This window comes from Pteropus vampyrus, unplaced genomic scaffold (genome assembly GCF_000151845.1).
Source record: "Pteropus vampyrus isolate Shadow unplaced genomic scaffold, Pvam_2.0 Scaffold644, whole genome shotgun sequence".
NCBI lineage: Eukaryota > Metazoa > Chordata > Mammalia > Chiroptera > Pteropodidae > Pteropus > Pteropus vampyrus.
This window is the reverse complement of record NW_011889425.1, coordinates 13,320-14,542: the sequence shown is the minus strand read 5'-3', so window position 1 is coordinate 14,542 and position 1,223 is coordinate 13,320. Positions and strand designations below refer to the sequence as shown.

Sequence of the window (1,223 nt, the reverse complement as noted above, 5' to 3'; positions counted from 1 at the left end):
GTCCGCGTCGGAGCGGCCACAGCCGGGCCCGGCGTCCAGGGGCTTGTTCACCAGGACGGGACACGCTATCCGTCCTGGTCAGCGAAATATTACATCGCTCGCGGAAGCACGAGACAGGGTTCCAGAGGGGCACACGGCGCATGGAGTGGCCGCCTCTCCCGGGAACTTCCGGGCGTAGATCTGTATGAAACGGGCCGCGTGGGAGAAGAAATTGCTCACTCGCCCGCTCTTCAGTACGGCGACCGAAAGAAACGGTAAGAAATCGCTCCTTCGTGGACGGCGTTTCTTTAACAACTCGAATGTCGAATTATTCGACTGACGTTTTAAAATGTAGAAGACAAATTCCCAGACCTAAAGGAATAAAACGGATCTAATAGAAAATATAAATAAACAAATCTCTCATCAAGAAGCAAAGGACCCTTTTTGTGCTTCTAATTAGAATCTACTCGGCTTCCGGCTTCCAGGACCGATGGGGACGTGTGTCATCAGCCGGATTCGTGTCAAGCTGAATTCGCTATGACCAAAATAACACTGTCCGTGTCCTGAAGACTTCAGTATTGCATTTCATATCATAATAACAATAACAATAATAAAAGTAATGGCGTTCTTACCGCATGGATTGTTCGTTTTATCATGTAAATATGGCGTTCAGCATTTCCAGATCGACATGTAATGAAAGCTGACAGCATTCTCTCTTTGGAAAATCAGTTTGTGGAGAGATAGGAAACCGTGGCTTTCCTTCTAGGTTTGCTAAATAATGTCGAATCCATTCTGAAATTTCACTCACTATATATTCTGATCAAACACTATTTCTGAATCCTCCCAAATTTTTAAAAATCAGAAAGTATTCAGATTTGAAAGGCATGCACTTATTTCCATGATGTTTGAAAGCCAGTTCACTGAATTTTTTAAATGTATAGACAAGGAGTGAATTTCATTTTGAAAACTCTGGGAAATCATCAGATGCTTCAGAGTCTGTTTGACTCAAAGGCACTTAGTAACAAATAGGAATTAAAGTAAGTAGCAGTGAAACACAGTAACATGTACCGACTGTGCTGTTGCTGCTGCTGAGCTGCGGGACTCGGGTGCTGCACCCGGGTCTCCCTCCCTGCCGCCCCCTTCCCGTCACCGAGGGGCTGAGGTGCTAGGTGGGTAAAGAGCTGCGAGCCCCAGCAGCCCCGTGAGGATGAGCCGGCTGCTCTCCACCGTCAGGCACTTTGTGG

General features: G+C 46.8%; 1 protein-coding gene across 1 annotated transcript in view; it reads left to right on the top strand.

Moving 5' to 3' along the window:
- The window catches only part of LOC111733815 (CUB and sushi domain-containing protein 1-like), a 49,256-nt gene that overhangs the window by 41,357 nt on the left and 6,676 nt on the right, over positions 1 to 1,223 (top strand). Inside the window, exon 10 of the mRNA XM_023525919.1 lies at positions 179 to 254. Coding sequence (XP_023381687.1) covers positions 179 to 254 — 76 coding nt within the window. The remainder of the gene's footprint in view (positions 1 to 178; positions 255 to 1,223) is intronic.